Source organism: Trichoplax adhaerens, genomic scaffold (assembly GCF_000150275.1).
Source record: "Trichoplax adhaerens TRIADscaffold_1 genomic scaffold, whole genome shotgun sequence".
Lineage (NCBI taxonomy): Eukaryota > Metazoa > Placozoa > Uniplacotomia > Trichoplacea > Trichoplacidae > Trichoplax > Trichoplax adhaerens.
Window position 1 is genome coordinate 8,769,075 of NW_002060943.1, and position 14,878 is coordinate 8,783,952.

The 14,878-nt window shown below is 30.3% G+C and overlaps 2 protein-coding genes across 2 annotated transcripts; both read left to right on the top strand.

The window, feature by feature from the left end:
• Positions 1-1,574: 1,574 nt before the first annotated feature.
• TRIADDRAFT_18943 (uncharacterized protein) lies at positions 1,575-5,889 on the top strand (the record flags this gene model as incomplete). The annotated part of the gene is made up of 4 exons (XM_002108095.1): positions 1,575-1,823; positions 1,971-2,229; positions 2,320-2,517; positions 5,510-5,889. Coding segments are annotated over 4 exons (1,086 nt in total), but the record flags the coding sequence as incomplete, so codon positions are not given.
• Positions 5,890-12,140: 6,251 nt separating this feature from the next.
• TRIADDRAFT_52294 (uncharacterized protein) lies at positions 12,141-13,088 on the top strand (the record flags this gene model as incomplete). The annotated part of the gene is made up of 1 exon (XM_002108096.1): positions 12,141-13,088. The coding sequence occupies one exon, from the start codon at positions 12,141-12,143 to the stop codon at positions 13,086-13,088; it is 948 nt and encodes a 315-aa protein (XP_002108132.1).
• Between the last annotated feature and the right edge of the window lie 1,790 nt (positions 13,089-14,878).

Genomic DNA, 14,878 nt, shown 5'->3' on the forward strand with positions numbered 1-14,878 from the left:
GATTTCGATCACAACTTTAATAGATGTGCCTGTCGCTAATCTTAATCACGGTTCATATCTAACTTCTGTCGACTTGGCATAGGAGTGCATATTATCATCTTGATATGCTTATCATCTCAAGCTGATATTATAGTATCTCAAGCTCATAGAATGGGTCTAACATCTAAAGGATATCAGTGGCTATTCTACGATAATACTATTACGGAGGTACAGATCAAAAATTATAATTTACCATCACAAGTGGAGTAATATTTTCTAATTAAACTAAATATAAAATCGATTGCTAGGGACGATTGCATAGTAATCCGCCTCGTTATTTGGAAGGAGCCATTGGCATGATAAGTAATCCAAACCGCGATAATCCGGTATATCGAAAAATTGAATCTATTTGGAAGAAGGACCATACTAGTGACTTAGATGTTAGTTTCACCTAAGATCATTGCCTGGCAATTTTCATTCTTTACTGTTAACATTTTCCTATCTCTTGATCATAACTGAATGTATTATTGATTACTCCTCCTTTTCTATAATCAGCCATTTTCATTAAGATACTATGATGCCGTCCTAGCCTTTGCCTACGGACTACAAAAGCTACTACCTAACATAAGCAGTATAGCGCCAACAATGATGTCATGCGACAAAATAATTCCTTGGGCAAATGGAAATCTATTAATGCATAGTATCAAAACGGTATTGAAGCAAATGTTCATCATTGATCGATGATGTAGTATTAAGTTCAACAGTGATATCACAGGCTAATAGTTTTGACACAAATGGTTGTGATATAAATCGTAAATATTACAAGATACAGTTCTGTACATACAAAGAATTAGAATGTGAATTATTAACCAATAAAAAATATTGCAATTTATAAAAGTATTCTATTACAGTGACTTAACCGTTGATATAGATATATACGATATGATAAATTTTTAATGAAAACTTATAGGTGGTAACTTTCTTGCATATATACGCAAATATCTTGTTACACAGTCTGTAGGAGCGGGAGTAACGGGTCCGATACAATTTGGTATAAATGGTTCTCCAATCAATCCATCATTTCAAATTGTCAATTTAATCAATCAAACCTGGAAAACTGTATATGAGAATGAATGATTAATTTATTATATGAATAATATTTAAACATGAACACCGCGATTTACTAATTTAGCGATCAATTGCAGATTGGTAAATGGTCAAAAGATTCTGGTGCAAGTATCGATATCAATAAAATTGTGTATATGGGTCACAATTTAGATCCGACGATTCTCAGTACAGGGTTAAAAGGAGTCAATTTATCCATAGTTACTACTATTGTAAGTAATAACTTTTCAATATCAATGGAAATGATGCGATATAATGAAAATATAGAATCTCCACAATATCTCTATAGCACCTTTTACTAGCATATTCAGAAGTTAATGCTACTTTATAGGCATAGCCATAGACTACTAGAAAAAAATTTTTTAGTAGTCCATGGTAGAACGATACGGGCAGAGCCAACTGATTTTTGCTTTGATCTATATCATAATTTCAAAAAAATCATTTAAGTTGTCATCAATCCAATGGTATAAACCTTAACTTACACTTCTTTTCGCGTCATTAAAATACTTAAACAGGATCCTCCTTTTATGAACTTGATAAATTCGTCCGAGTTATATGGAAACAATAGATTTGAAGGAATAGTAAAAGATTTATTGGTAGAATTAAGTAAAATGCTGCAGTTTACATATAAATTGTCTCTTACTGAAGACAGAAATTATGGTAGTGTCAATGAAACTACAAATCAATGGACTGGAATGGTTAAAAAGATAATTGACCAGGTCTGTATTTCAGATAATCTAATATTAAGATATTGAAGTAGCTTAAAGATGATTACAAGCCTAGGTTATATGAATCTCACTTAAATTCACATGTATTAACTCTACAAAATCGTTCTCTTAATTCAATCTGTATTCGTTTCATTATAGAAAGCTGATATTGCTGCTGGCGCATTCTCTATTACCGCTAGTCGCTCTCATGTCATTGATTTTACTAAACCATTTCTAGATCAGGGTGTAACTATGCTAGTCGCCAAGCCTAAGTCACTTCCACCGTCAATATTTCAATGCTTTGCTCCATTTACACTTAATGTATGGCTGCTTATTGCTGGTTCGTTTATATTTACTGGAGTTATCTTCTATGCTACGGGTTATCTGAGCCCATTCGATTTATATGGATCAGCAGTTCGTCACCTACCTCTTCATGCAAATGATTCTGACTATAGTGGAAATAGCATACCTAGAGTTGATAAATTAAGATGGAAAAATTATTACAGAGATACCATTTACTCAACTAATTTGGGCAATTCAGTGTGGAATATTATATCTTCATTTCTTCAACAAGGACATAACAAATCACCAAACGCTCTGTCTGGTCGTATCATAACCGGATTTTGGTGGTTAGCATCATGTATTATTATTGCTACTTACACTGCCAACTTGGCTGCTTTTTTGACTATTGATCGCCTAAATTCAGGTAAAATTTATGTTTGATGATAAATTTACGAGTCATATCTGACTTAATAATAGATCATACTGAAAACCTCTAGTAATTATAGCATAAATGTATTAGTAGCGAAAGTTTTCGATTTTTTGTAATCACAGAAACATTAACACGCTCAGGCGGTCTATCTTCTAAAAATATTTTTGAGTACTTTTGTTTATATTTATAAAAGCCATAAACAATTTCTTATCTTTCTTTAAAATAATCTATTTCACTTTGCCAAACTTTATTAAATAAAACATAACTGGCAATAATACTAATTTAAGCATTGGCCAATATGGAATTAGGCTACACAATTTAAGGGGATGGATGATTGGTTCGTAGGATGCGCGGTGTAGCTAATTGTAATTTATTAAACTTATTATTACAAGTATAACGTTTTTATGGGATAATAATCATTAACTATATTACAATTATCGACTACTACGCTCACAGCAAAGGCAGTTCGCCTATATTAGTATAAATAAATAGCATACAGGCTTAACCTATATACTTGGTTAAGTGTCTTTGTCCGTGCCAGTTAGACTTGAACATTAAATGTATATAAAATAGAAAAACTGATAATTTGGTGTTAATTATTTTACGCAAAATGCCTTTGATACAAATAGAACTGCGATACTTTACAAAAATCGATATAATCAATTTCAAATACATCACCACAACTACTAATAAATATTGCAAGGTAGTGCAGTTCTCTAAATTATATTACTAGTACTAGCTAATGATTCTATAAATATTTAGAGATGAATTAGTACACGGTATAAAGTTACTGAACCTCTGACAGGTCTACGACAAATGGCAATACTATCTGTTAAATGAGCACGTTATCGTAAACCGTCAGCAAAGCGACGGGAGTTTGTACTAGTATTTATGATAAATGAGTTAACATCTTAGTATTAAATAAGGCTTATTCGAATCCAACAGAAGCGTAGAATCAACAAAATTAAGATACAGCTGTTAGTATTCCATCCATAATATATAACGCCCTAATACGGTAGTAATTTCAGCTAATTATAGTAGTAATAATCTGTTTAAAATTGTAAAAAACAATATTGTCACGGTACGAACTACCGTGAAGAAATAGTTATCTAAATTTGGTTAATATAATATAGTGATGTCACAAAACAGCTTTGCAACAAGATAACGTAATCTACGATCAATAAGTCAATTCCTTGAACCACGTATCAAGGAACGATATCTGCACTATCACAAGCACTTTTGCTGTACTAGCAGACTACACAAAGACTTAAACGCCTCGTATTTTACGTTAAACACTAAGTTGGAGAATTCCCTTTATTTCACGATATACTGCATTTATATACTACTCCTCAATAGTTCATGAGTCATAGTTAATACAATTAACATTGGAATCATTTGCTGAATTAGATATTAATTTTAGCTACTGCTCCCTTAATGCAGACAACAGTATTTACGAATATAGACATGTAATGACTAATACAGAATAGTCAGATTACGATATGTCCTATCACGGAACATTTCCATGATAATTTACAGTCTACCATAAGTAAATTACAATCACAATGATTCGAATTGTAAGTAGATGATTTGCATTCCCTATTATAACTATTAATTTCAGTATGTGTATAAGTGTCACTGTCATAAAAAGTCAGTGCTATATTAAAACACAGTATATCCAAATTAGAAGTTAACTAAATAAGGATAGTCTAACAGAATTATCCTAACATAGTTATTTCTACTGTAATACAGTATTTAACACTGTAACAAGTGATAATATATTACAACTGATTACTTACAATAGGAATTACTCTCTAATTATAAATGTGTTACAGTAAATTTAATGCTGTGCGGTAATGTGCACTGAAATGATTCGGTGAATGGACATGTTGTAGTCCGAATGTGAAAAATTAGTTAGTAGATGTTCTCACCAAGATGACGCGTGAATGTTAGCTGCTGTAGAAGGGTATATAAGCCCGTCAGATAGTTGAATAAAGTAGTTCTCAATTGTCTAGTTGAGTTTAACGTAGAATCAAAGGCGTCTAAATTCTTATGAGATAGTTAAGGGATACTGAATCCCGGAGACTATAGTATTTTAGAGATTTGTTTTACGTTATCTTTGTCACGAAGTTGGTTTGTGACAAATATGCAGTAAAACATTATGTAGCGTAGAATAGCCGTTCGTGCATAAAATGTAAAATGTGGGTGGTGGCCGATACGTTAATATTTTACACTTTAGAGATGAAAAACCGATTCATTTCAGAGGCATAAGTATAACAAAGACTTTATGTTACAGTACTATTTGATGCTTTAATTAAATTAAACTAATTGATGAAATCCAAGTAGTTTTAAATCAATTTATTTACTAGATTAATTCTAACTTAGCAGCAAAGCGTAATTGTTTATTGATTCTGTCCTAAAATTACTATTTTATGCAACTAGTAATATGCTATTATCGTATTTCAGCTTATATAACTATACAATACCCCAGCTTTGCGATCCGAAAAGATTTGAAACAATTACTAACCAAATATAGATGTAACATTATGATCTTATATAGAAGATGCCTAGTATAGTAATATCCTAATATACGAATACTTATCATATACCGCTTAAGTACTGTATTGTATTACATTCATAATGTACGATATCATGACTACATATAGACGACATGCTATACATATAAAGACATTATCTCAATCCCATCTAAAACCTATAAATACCCTTGTACGCTAACTCGTTAGTCAGTTCCTACATTCCTGCTATCTCAAATACCTTGTCTATAACAACCATATCATTGTTAGCCTGTAACTTGTATCTCAATAAAATCCTTTATACCTTCTATCATCGTCTACCTTAAAATACTTTACGCTACTTAAAGAAGATATTATTACAATAGACACTAATGATTATTACGGTCAATGATAGAAATTTTCTAAATTGATGAGATAAATACTAATATTGCAGTCGTTATTTACTTTCTTGACAGCCGTCGATTCTATTCAAAAACTTGCAACTCAAAATAAAATAAAGTATGGAACTGTTCAAGGAAGCAGCGTTGACAATTTCTTTCACAAAACTGGTCTTAGTCCTTATTATGAAATGGCTCCGTATATGGCCAATGTTCCCACTACTCAACAAGGCGTCCAAAAGGCTAAAGAAGGCAATTACGCTTTTCTATGGGACGCAGCTTTGTTAAACTATTATAAGAATATACATTGCGATGTTATGACCGTTGGTGGTGAATTCCATAAAGATGGCTACGGACTAGGGCTGAGAAAAGGATCACCCTATACGCAAGAGTTTAGCGTAGCTATTTTAAAATTAAGGCAAAATGGTTTCATTGAAAATAGAATAAAAAAATGGTAAGTCATTTTATCAGCTATTGTAATTCATTCATTGTAAGATCCTTAGACATATACTGTATGACGGTCTTAAAAATTCTTCAAATCCATTATTATCATTTTTTTAAAACTTATAATGCACCGTATTCACGCTATTGATTGATTTAATTAATAAATAAAATCATGAAGAGATCTGAAAATCTTAATGAATAGATGCCACAGATAACCAAGTTGTCGGAAAAAAATTGGATTTAATATGTAGTATTATGCTATGAAGTAACACGAGTACGGTACATCACTGCTAATACACATACCCGTAGAAGGAACGCTCCTGATTATTATATGTAAGAGATACAGCAATATCGCCAAATAGCCACACTCTTATACACGTATAATCTGTTGTCCACAAGTTTCAAGCAAAAAGATTTTCCGGATCAGTTCAAAAATAACTGGATATCATTTATTTCTATCTATTTATTAGTTACGCGAGTTATAAATATTCGTAAATACTACTGAGTACTAAGGTCATAATAGAATATATCACATAAGTTAGGCAGCGATTTTATATGATTTAATTTTATAAAGTTATATTAACACATGCAAATTCCATATATTTTCAATCAGGTACGATAAAACTAAGGTTACTTGCATTGGTAACGGTCAGAATAACGAAAACCTTGCAGAATATCAAGAGATTGATATCAGCCACATCTATGGAGTCTTTGTGCTACTTTTATTTGCAACAGGAACTAGCTTTTTGATTCTTTTGATCGAGTGGATAATAGCTTTATGGCAAAGTATTGATCCTATGGATCCCGACGTAAGTATTAATTGATATGATACAATGTCTTTGATATAATTCTTAAAGTTAGCTCCTTAAAAGAACTTTATATTACCATCAAAGTCTATTTATCCGTAACTGTATAACGCAAAGTTCAATTATAATAGGCAAACTAGGTATACATTGCTTTCTCTAGTATGCATATATAATATCAACTGCTTTTTAGCTGTACTGAAGTATGGTATCTGGAACCTNCAATTTGATATTTATAAAATTTTTAGGCCTTGCAATCCTGACTTAAATATATATTAACACTAATATATTTAAATTGCCGTACTAATACTAAAATTAGACATTTTTTCATTTTACACTGCTAAATTTCAATCTAGAAACCAAAAACGTTATTTCAAGCATTAAAATTGATGTTTGCCAAGTTTAAGCTGGCCAGAGAATTAATCAAAAATCCTGATTCTATAGCAGTAAGCTACACAGCTTCAAAAAGCTCAAAAGTTCCTGATAAAAAGCTAGCATCTCCAATTGAATGTTGATAACCAAATGATGAAGATGTTTGTTTATCTTTTTATTTCCCAATCTGGAGTAAAATCATATTGTAAATTCCTGGCGTAAAGTATTTATAATCAGTAACAATTTATAATACCATCCTTATCCAATAATATTGTTAAAGAATAAATGTAACAGTAATTTGTAAAGAAAATGCAACATATTTCTTGGAATAAGCGCTAAAAATCGAATCAATTTATCCATGCATAGAATAAATTTAACATAAGGTCTAAATAAGTAATAAGTTCTATTTTGCTTTCGAAGGCATTCTTGATGAAATTGAATTTCATGCGTAGGTGTAAATAACAAATAAAATTAATTGAAATATTCATAAATATTATTATTATGGTAAGACATTTAGAGCGAAGCTAGATAAGAATAAAATGAGACCGTATCATTTGATAAATTTCACGTTAACGACAATTATCATCGTATTCGTATTAGAAATTGATTATGAGACTAACCTTTATTATTAACTTTAGACTTTAAGTTTGAAGTGCAATAAATTTAATTCTTGCAGTGTTGATAAATTTACCGCGATTTCTGGTTATATATTTCGCAAATCAGATTCGTAGCTTTACAATTAAAAGGTATTCAAAATATTAAAGATTTCGTTACTTATAGACCTTATTATATTATATTATATTATATTATACACGCATTATACTATAGATTAGATCTTATAGATTATAGGTTCTATTAGCTCAGTAATACTAGTACGAAAAATTGCAAAGTATCAAAACATCAACATCTCGCGATGGTACTAGTATCCTAGAGTATTGACCATTATACTATAAAGAATAAGCATACAGTTTATTATTAGTTGCAGTCAGTTCAATTTAATTATGGTATATAGATAAATAGAATAAGAAACCAGATGGTAACAATTATATTGTCTTGCTCAAAACTTTTATTTTACTATCTTGGCATATCAATAGAATCAGTATATCTATCAAATTAAATTTTTTCATCTACTTTTCCAACATAACAATAATAGATAACAAAATAATTGTATAGCTTCAAATAATAAGCTACGATGATAACCAGACAACATTATCTGTCAAGTATTTATCAGTTACTACAAATAAGGTTAATAAAATCATCTTTATCCATCTATTGTGTCTAGCATATGAAATTTGTTAAAGAAATTGAAGAAAATATGGTTATTTAAATATCATCTTTAAACATACACTATATTGTTCTTAAAAGAGGGCAACTGTAACTGATTAAGACAGATTACACAATTCCAGCTTTAACATAATTTCCTTTCCTTGGATATTTAACAATGTATAGGGATAATATCCTAATTTCCATTTTTCTCGTTGCGGATGTCTTACGTAAATTGTCAACTGATGAATTACTGACACATGATCAATACATTAAGTTTAGCATTTATCCTAAGGTAGTGGAAATAATTATACAATAATACTCTCCAAGTATCGGCTTACAGTGTAGCATTATGCTAAGTTATTCCAATACAGTCAATTACTTTAATTTATCTTAGGTATGCAAACATCCGATAGTATATTATCAATTATTTTACAATTCATATTGTAACGATTAGAAACTATGTTTTCGGATTGGATTTAGCGATAATATCCATGAAATCGAATGTAATTTACATGAATTGCAACTTAATAGCTGAGAGTATTTGAATCACTGTTTTGATTATACCTTAATTTCCTAAAACTAAAAGTCAATAGATCAATATTAAATTTTTACTTGATCCATAAATTCTGAAAACAATTGTTACGCTGATAATAATGACATCATGATATTGAAATTTCAGAAAGGGTTGTAAATAATGCAAATTAAAAAATTTAATGGATTACCGATTGAAAGGTGGCTAGAATTCAGTATGTCAATGCAGATAACTAAAATTTCTTCAAAATACCTATATAGAAAATCTAAAAATTACCGATTCCGAAGAAAATATAGACGTCAATAATAGTTACTTGAGTTAAAAGAGTAAACTAATATTAATATACTAACAACAAATATAAAAGATGCAATACAAGTGTAAAAGTAATTTCAATCTTTATGTTAATAGCCCTCATGAATACGTTCTGCATAATAGTTATTGGTGATTGTAGGCATATGATTCACTAATTATAGTTCCTCCCATTGGTCATAATGAAACTTCTATGATAAAATGAAAATGTTGCTAAATGCGTAATGCTATTGTTGATAGACTACCAGTGTCACTTTTTCCTGTGATTGTTTAAGAGTTGCTCTTTAAACTAACGAATACAATAAATATTATACACATTAAGGGCATACAATCATTATCACACATTTTATCTTCAAGAGGTAACATTATTAACAACTTAAATTTCGCCGAACAATTAATTAATCGTGGAGACGATATAATTTTGCAATGAATATCACATATCGCACCGGTTTTACTCCGACATTCGCTATGATATCTATAATTATGCAAGCTATTCTTTCCAGCGTTGGCATTCCAGGGAATGCATTAATTTTTATACATATTGCAAAGAAAGGTTCAAGGCGATTACGAATGAAAGATGTCTTGGTTTTGAATTTAGCAAGTTCTGATTTCCTTTATTGCTTTTTAAGGTAAGAGAAATAATAATTAACTTTTGCTTCATGCATCTCTAAAGATTACCCAAAATTTGTTAATTAACCCTTCTCACTGTTTTATCAAAGTCATATTGATAGCATAACATGTAGTAAATTTATCAACAAAATCCAAGAGAATATCTCTCTCTGTAAATAAATAAAATCAGTAAAATCATTAATACCTATAAAGATGTCACATAATTTCTACGATACGAAAAACGACTTAAAAGCACCATTTTGCAATAGATTATACGGTCTTATACTCTGCAAGTTGCTATTACGTTTGCAACCAATTTGGTATAATTCTATGCTAATAAATTCTAAGCTACTTTAAAGTACTGCATAGGTAACACTATGTCACGGTACTAACTCACCGTACCAAATTAGTACATGCTTTGCGGCTACAATGATATTGTAAGCCGAGGAGTACGTAACCAGATATAGATTGTAGACGGTACGATTTAAATTGTGATGTGTTAAAGGTCATTTATATCTATAGTTGGATTAGCAGTATTCTAAGAGGTGTGTAAAAGCTTGTAGATAAAATCTATTTAAACGATTGGACAAATTAATAAAAGTTAGTTCTTAGTTCCTAAGGTTAGAAGTATAACGTAAATCGAAGGAGTACGAATTATTGCGAGATCGTAGATTCGATCACAACGTTATCTTGTCACACGGGAGTTTGTGACACACTAAGCCTTTAAAAGCATCATCCGGGCAATATCCTTTCTAAGATCTATTATGGAGACTACATAATTCTATATTAGTGGGTATGAAGGAGCGATATTAATAAGCGAAAACAATCAAGTTTTAATCGCAGCATTTACAATTTGTCGAAATTGCATGATAGCTCCATTTACAGCCATATTTTAAAGGGTTTTTAAAAATATGAGGTTAATCCTTAAACAACAAATTTCTACTGCAACAGTTATATTTATTTAAATATAATTCACGTTGCAATGTCCTTACTAGGCTAAAGTCGTGGGAATAAATAATGAGATATTAGTACCCCAGGAGATTTTATATCTAGTATTTATTCAGCAATTAACTATTCAACATTTGATATTGTAACTTTGGAATGTTGATGGTCTATAATAAATAAAGGAAGTTTACCTCTTATACGTGCTAAGGATTAAGTATTATAATTGCCTATGGCTACAAAATTAAGCTCTGAATATCGTAATTTTCGCGAGTGTATATGCCGGAGCGCCATTAAGTAAATAGCTTTTTCTGGCTAAACCTCAAGACGTAACTTTCAACTATTTTTGAATCCACATCTTCAGGTCCATAATTCCAAGTTAAAAATTTTTCATTACAGTCCTAAATTAGTCATACTACCAGGGATAAAGTGTATTTACTTTATGATAAATAAATATCGATAAGTACCGTCGTCATTCTAATCTTTAATATCTTAGACTACTTAGTTGGAAATATCATTCTGTTTATTTTGATTTTAAATAACATTATCTACTTTAAGTTTTCTTCTTAAAAAGCTTAAATATGCCGATAGAGTTTACAACACAAACAAATACAAATGTAAAAATATGTTCTAAATAATATTAGAAGATATTTTCGCAAACTTTAAATTTTACTAAGTTATTGTTCACTATTGAATCGTATAAATAGCAAATTAAAGGAAATGTAAAAATAGAGCCTAATCAATAGCATAACTGAAATTATCAGTACAAATGCATTTATTTATTTATAGGACAACAAAGATAGCTCATTTTTGTTACCATAGTAGCATCTATCATAGATTTACACAAAGTACAATACTTACCGCATATACCCTATATGATCAGCATTCATCATTATGCTGATTTATTTCTTTGCAGAAAATCTTGTTATACCATCTTCATAAAATGGGGGAATATCTTATACAGTATTTTCAAAATTTATTTTACATCAGATTTTAGCCTATTCCACATGGAAAATTATGATATCGGTAGATGCCAAACGATCTCTTATTCCCTTAACAAATAAATCATTTGCAGACAGGAGTGAAAGGGATTTTTTTATATAAGATTTACTTTTAGATGATACTAGCAGCAAATCGATACTCTAAAGTAAAAAGCACAGCGTTTGTTCAGTTAAAACAATTATTTCAAAATAATTCTGTTAGATTTAACCTTTCATATTTACCATTTTTATGGATACAAAATTGATATTTGAATCCTGTAATATCAAGTGTTTGATTTCATCATGATTTCCTAAACAAATAATATACACTGCTTTTACTCAACCATTTAGTCATGAATAAAATTCAATTTTAATAATTTATTAATTTCACTTTTTTCATATACGGAATTTTTGATGCTCTTCCAATTCATGAATCAAGCTGCTGCATATTTATGCCTGATCTTATCAGGATAACCATTGGTGATATACCGATCTACACCGAAAATTCTTGGAGGTGTCGATTAGGGAAAGCTGCACCATTATATGCTGGAGTCGTCAATATCTATTCAATGGCAGCAATAGCAGTAGCGAGATATGTTGTCGTTGTTCAGCCTAAGAAATCATCATGGATTAAAGATAAAAGAAGCTATTTTATAATCACTTTGATCATTTGGGTCATACCATTTGTAATAGTATTGCCACCAGTTATTGGGTTTTGGGGTAAATACACCTACTTTCGTGATATTGGTGTATGCTTTTCCATTTATTTTATTACCCAAGATTTGAAGTATAAGTCCTATTTCTTCTTCCTTTCCTCTTTTGGTATAATTATACCGACATTAATTATGATAATGTGTTATACCTCGATATATCTTGCCGTTAGAGAAAGTCGAAGACGCTTGGCTAGGCACTCCAACAACAGTTTTAATCAAATACATCCTGAAGCTGCCAACGAAAATGGAAATTCTTCGAAAAAATTAAAGCGACTACGAAAATGTAAGCATGGGAAAGGATCATCGCAAATGTTACGAACTTCAGTTAGCAATGATAGTTCTAAAAGTAGCGCAGCAAGTTCATCTCGATCTCCAGAAGTTAGTAAACAAGAATTAAAACTAACAGAAACCTTGGCTCTTATCTTTATATCCTATTTGGTTACCTACATACCATACACAATCTCGATGATTATTAATTTTTTCCTATACCAACCTGAAATTATACAATTACAGTTTGGTTTTCTATTCGTCAGCTACACTGGTAACGCTATCAACCCAATCATCTTTTACAAGCGCGATAAACGATTCAGGCAACTAGTTCTATCATGCCTTGAATTTTTTATACAAAGAAAGCGTCGTCGACATAATACCGTCATACATCGATTTATCGTGGAAAGTAATTTCTAAATTTCGCAAATGTAGATAATATTGATCGATCATCATACCCGTTGAATTTTACCATATTTCTATTATGGTGGCTAAATCCCATAAGAAATGAACAACTACCTGCATACTTCCTTACGGAATAAAATATACCCTAATTACATTGTAAACATATCTAAGGATAGCGGAACGAGCAAATGTGTATTAAAACCGCGAAAAGATCGAGAATAGAAACAAGATATCATCAATAACATATTAAATTTAAAATTACCAGTAATTCTTTATCATTATTGAATTTTAAAGGCAGAATATAAATATATTATAGCCTTTGAAGCCAAATTAAAGGTTTTTTAAATAATTACGAAAGTATTCCAATAGTACTGTATATAGTAAGTTATGTACTTAAACACTTATTTTACAAGTCTTTCAGTAATTTGATATTAGAAAGCTGATGAAATTTGAGTGTAATTATATTAATATATGCCTCTAAAGTGATGTTTCTTCGTGGAAGTAATTGTGCTTATTCTATATTTTAGCCGTGTTGGGTACCACGCCATGAGGTGATTTTTCTTTGCCATATCTGGCATTATAAGTAATTTAGAAATTTTTAAAAATATCCTAGCATCCATTTCTCACTTTAACACGCGATCAAACTCTCTTAAAATTTAAGCAGTTAAGTAAATATTGAATAAATTTCCTACTAGATTATGATAATTAATAAAATTAATCTAAAAGAAGCACTGCATGATAATTACCGTAAGTTAACATGACATTTTTAATGTACGAAAAAATACCGTTATTACTACTGAAATTATTGCTTTGCTCTATCGTTGGTCACTAGTTTAAATAAGTAATACCTGAATAATCAGAGATACATATATAAGGTTCACGTTGGCATTTAATTTTATTTTTTCTTACACTGCTAGTATTATGCATGAAGATATTAGTTCTTGGTTATCTAACCTACCTTCGTATTTTAAAATTGTTAGAACTGTACATACCTGTGGTATTGCTTGTTTCGATTTTTTCGTTGCAAGGCAATAAAAATATTATCTATTGAGTCTGATATTTGATTTCCTAAGTTGAAATGTTAAATCCTTGCTAGAAATACTAGCAATACCATCATAAATTGATGCATAAATATTTGTAACATACATACTAGTAGCCTTAGAAATTCTCTAATTATGCTATTGCCTTTGTAATAAGTTTGACAAGAGGCCAATAATTATAGATTTTTACAACGTGCTCATTTACACACACTTTTTGCGATCAAAATTTTGATACGTGTATTCTATAGCATGATTGCAATCATTAAAACTAACTGAGCGATGCAAAAAACATAAAGATGACAAGTACTCCATCAACTTATCTATCTAGACGTAAAGATACTTATAAGCATCTTATAATCACCTAAAAATTTCGGATATTTCACCAAAATTGCAAAATTATCATTTGCTGATATGCGTATAAATGTTGAAAAATATTTTTTCCTTGCAACTCTTTCCACTCGCTAAACTATTTTTTGTTCATTTACGAAGCTGATTATCCCTTTAAATATTTAAATGGGTGTCTTCTAATAATAATATAGCTGTTACAGTGTTAAATACTGTATTACAGTAGAAATAACTATGTTAGGATAATTCTGTTAGACTATCCTTATTTAGTTAACTTCTAATTTGGATATACTGTATTTTAATATAGCACTGACTTTTTATGACAGTGACACTTATACACATACTGAAATTATAATAGTTATAATAGGGAATGCAAATCATCTGCTTACAGTTCGAATCATTGTGATTGTAATTTACTTA